The sequence below is a fragment of the Nicotiana tomentosiformis genome, chromosome 5, assembly GCF_000390325.3.
Source record: "Nicotiana tomentosiformis chromosome 5, ASM39032v3, whole genome shotgun sequence".
Classification (NCBI taxonomy): domain Eukaryota; kingdom Viridiplantae; phylum Streptophyta; class Magnoliopsida; order Solanales; family Solanaceae; genus Nicotiana; species Nicotiana tomentosiformis.
In genome coordinates, this window is record NC_090816.1 from 7,554,919 (window position 1) to 7,557,648 (window position 2,730).

Here is a 2,730-nt window from a genome sequence, read left to right on the forward strand (position 1 = left end):
GGCAGAGAATCCAGTCGATGATGACTATGAGCCACTAAGCACATACTTCCCAGACGAAGAGGTCAACTCAATAACGGAAGTAGTTCCAGACAACAACCATGCATGGAAAATGTATTTTGATGGGGCTGTCAATATCAAAAGAGTTGGGATCGGGGCAATCCTCATCTCACCTATTGGACAGCATTACCCTACAACGGCTCGACTTCGGTTCTTTTATATTAATAATACGGCAGAATACGAGGTTTGTATCATGGGTCTAAAAATGGCCCTCGGTCTGGATGTGCATGAACTATTGGTTATGGGAGATTCTGACTTCCTTATCCGGCAAGCCCAAGGTGAATGGGAGACTTGGGACATCAAGCTTATTCCATACAAACAATGTGTGCAAGACCTAAGCAAAAGATTCAAGTCCATAGAGTTCAGGTACATTCCCAGATTTCATAATGATCTAGATGATGCCTTGGCTACTTTAGCCTCGATACTCCCTTATCCAGGCAACACTCATATTGATCCATTGGAAATCTAAGTTTGGAATTAACATGGTTACTGCAATACTATTAATACAGAACCAGATGGTGAACCATGGTATCATGACATAAAACGATTCCTGAAAATAAGGGAATACACATATCATGCCAAGGAAGATCAAAAAAGAACTATAAGGCGGCTCATCGGTGGTTTCTTCATGCATGGGGAAATCCTATACAAAAGGACCCCAGATTTTAATTTCTTGAGATGCATAGATTCCACAAAAGCTGAGCGGATCATGAGTGAAGTGCATTCGGGGGTATGTGGGCCTCACATGAATGGATACGTTTTGGCGAAGAAGATTCTGCGGGCTGGGTATTATTAGCTTACTATTGAGCGAGATTGCTTCAGTTTTGTTCGCAAATGTCACCAATGCCAGATTCATGGCGACTTGATTCACTCGCCTCTGTCGGAGATACATCCCATGTCCTCTCCTTGCCCTTTTGTTGCTTGGGGAATGGATGTTATTGGGCCAATCGAGCCAAAACCTTCAAATGGGCATAGATTCATTTTTGTCACCATTGATTACTTTGCCAAGTGGGTGGAGGCAGTCACCAAGAAAGCAGTGGTAGATTTTGTTCATTCCAACATCATCTGTCGCTTTGGTATCCCAAAGACCATTATCACTGACAACGCAGCCAATCTAAATAGTCATTTGATGAAGGAGGTATGCGAGCAATTTAAAATTGTGCATCCCCATTCTACCACTTACCGTCCAAAAGCTAATGGAGTCGTTGAAGCGGCAAACAAGAACATCAAGAATATTCTTAGGAAGATGATCCAAGGGTCAAGGAAATGGCATGAAAAGTTTCCTTTTGCTCTTTTGGGATACCACACGACTGCTCGCACATCTGTGGGTGCAACTCCTTTTCTACTGGTTTATGGAACTGAAGCTGTAATACCGGCTAAAGTCAAAATTCCCTCTCTTCGAATTATTATGGAATTAGAGATTGAACACACCGAGTGGGTCAAGACCAGATTAGAACAGCTAATGCAGATTGATGAAAAACGGCTAGCAGTAGTATGTTTTGGCCAATTATACCAGCAAAGAATGGCACGCGCTTATAATAAGAAAATACGCCCAAGGCACATTGAGGTAGGCTAGTGTAACGACCCGACCGGTCGTTTTGAGCATTTACACTCCTTTCAACTATTTGAAGTCTTGTATAACTTCCTACGAGGTATTATGACTTGTGTGAATTATCGGTTTTGGTTTTAAGGTATTTCGGAGTTAGCTTGGAAGAATGAATTTTCATGTTGGAAGCTTAAGTTGAAATAGTTGACAAGATATTGACTTATGTGTAAACGACCTCGGAATTTAGTTCTGATGATTCCAATAGCTCTGTATGGTGATTTTGGACTTATGAGCGTGTCCGGAAAATTATTTGGAGGTCCGTAGCGGAATTAAGCTCAAAATGGCAAAAAATCGAATTTTTGAAAAGTTTGACCGGGGGGTTGACTTTTGATATCGGGGTCAAAATCTGATTCTGAAAATTTTAATAGGTCTATTATGTGATTTATGACTTGTGTGCAAAATTTGAGGTCAATCGGACTTGATTTGTTTGGTTTCGGCGTCGTTTGTGGAAACTTGAAATTTCAAAGTTCATTAGGCTTGAATTGGGATATGATTCGTGGTTTTAGCGTTGTTTGAGTTATTTGAGGGTTCAACTAAGTTCGTATGATGTTTTAGGACTTGTTGGTATATTTGGTTGAGGTCCCGGGGGCCTCGGGTGAGTTTCGGATGGTTAACGGATCAAATTCGAACTTAGAAGAAAAAGTTAAAGTTTCTGCCATCTCATGCAATCGCACCTGCGAAAATTCCATTTCAGGTGCGAGCATGCAGAAGCGAGCCTGGCAAGTGCAGATGCGGGCAGAGGGCTATGAGGCATTGGTCGCAGGTGCGAGGGAAATTTCGCACCTGCGTGTGCGCAGATGCGGAAGAATGCGCACAAAAGCGACCGGCGCAGAAGCGCATACAGGCGCGCAGATGCGGGCGAAGCGCAGGTGCGAGGGCTTTTTCTGCACATGCGGATGGCGCAGAAGAGGCCAAGATGCCGCAGGTGCGAAAACCCCTGGGCAATACAAAAACAGAGGGGTTTCGAGCTTTTGCCATTTTTGGGCATTTCAAGCTCGGGCTGGGCGATATTTGAGCAAGGTTTTCACAGGAAAACTTGAGGTAAGTACCTTGTGATCATTTCTACT

The 2,730-nt window shown here is 43.2% G+C and overlaps 1 protein-coding gene across 1 annotated transcript; it reads left to right on the forward strand.

Annotated features, from left to right (window-relative positions):
• Nucleotides 1–262: 262 nt before the first annotated feature.
• On the forward strand, nt 263–1,633 carry LOC138891886 (uncharacterized). The gene is made up of 3 exons (XM_070175569.1): nt 263–335; nt 567–787; nt 908–1,633. Exons 1-3 carry the CDS (start codon nt 263–265, stop codon nt 1,631–1,633), a joined length of 1,020 nt encoding a protein of 339 aa, XP_070031670.1.
• The last annotated feature ends 1,097 nt before the right edge of the window (nt 1,634–2,730 follow it).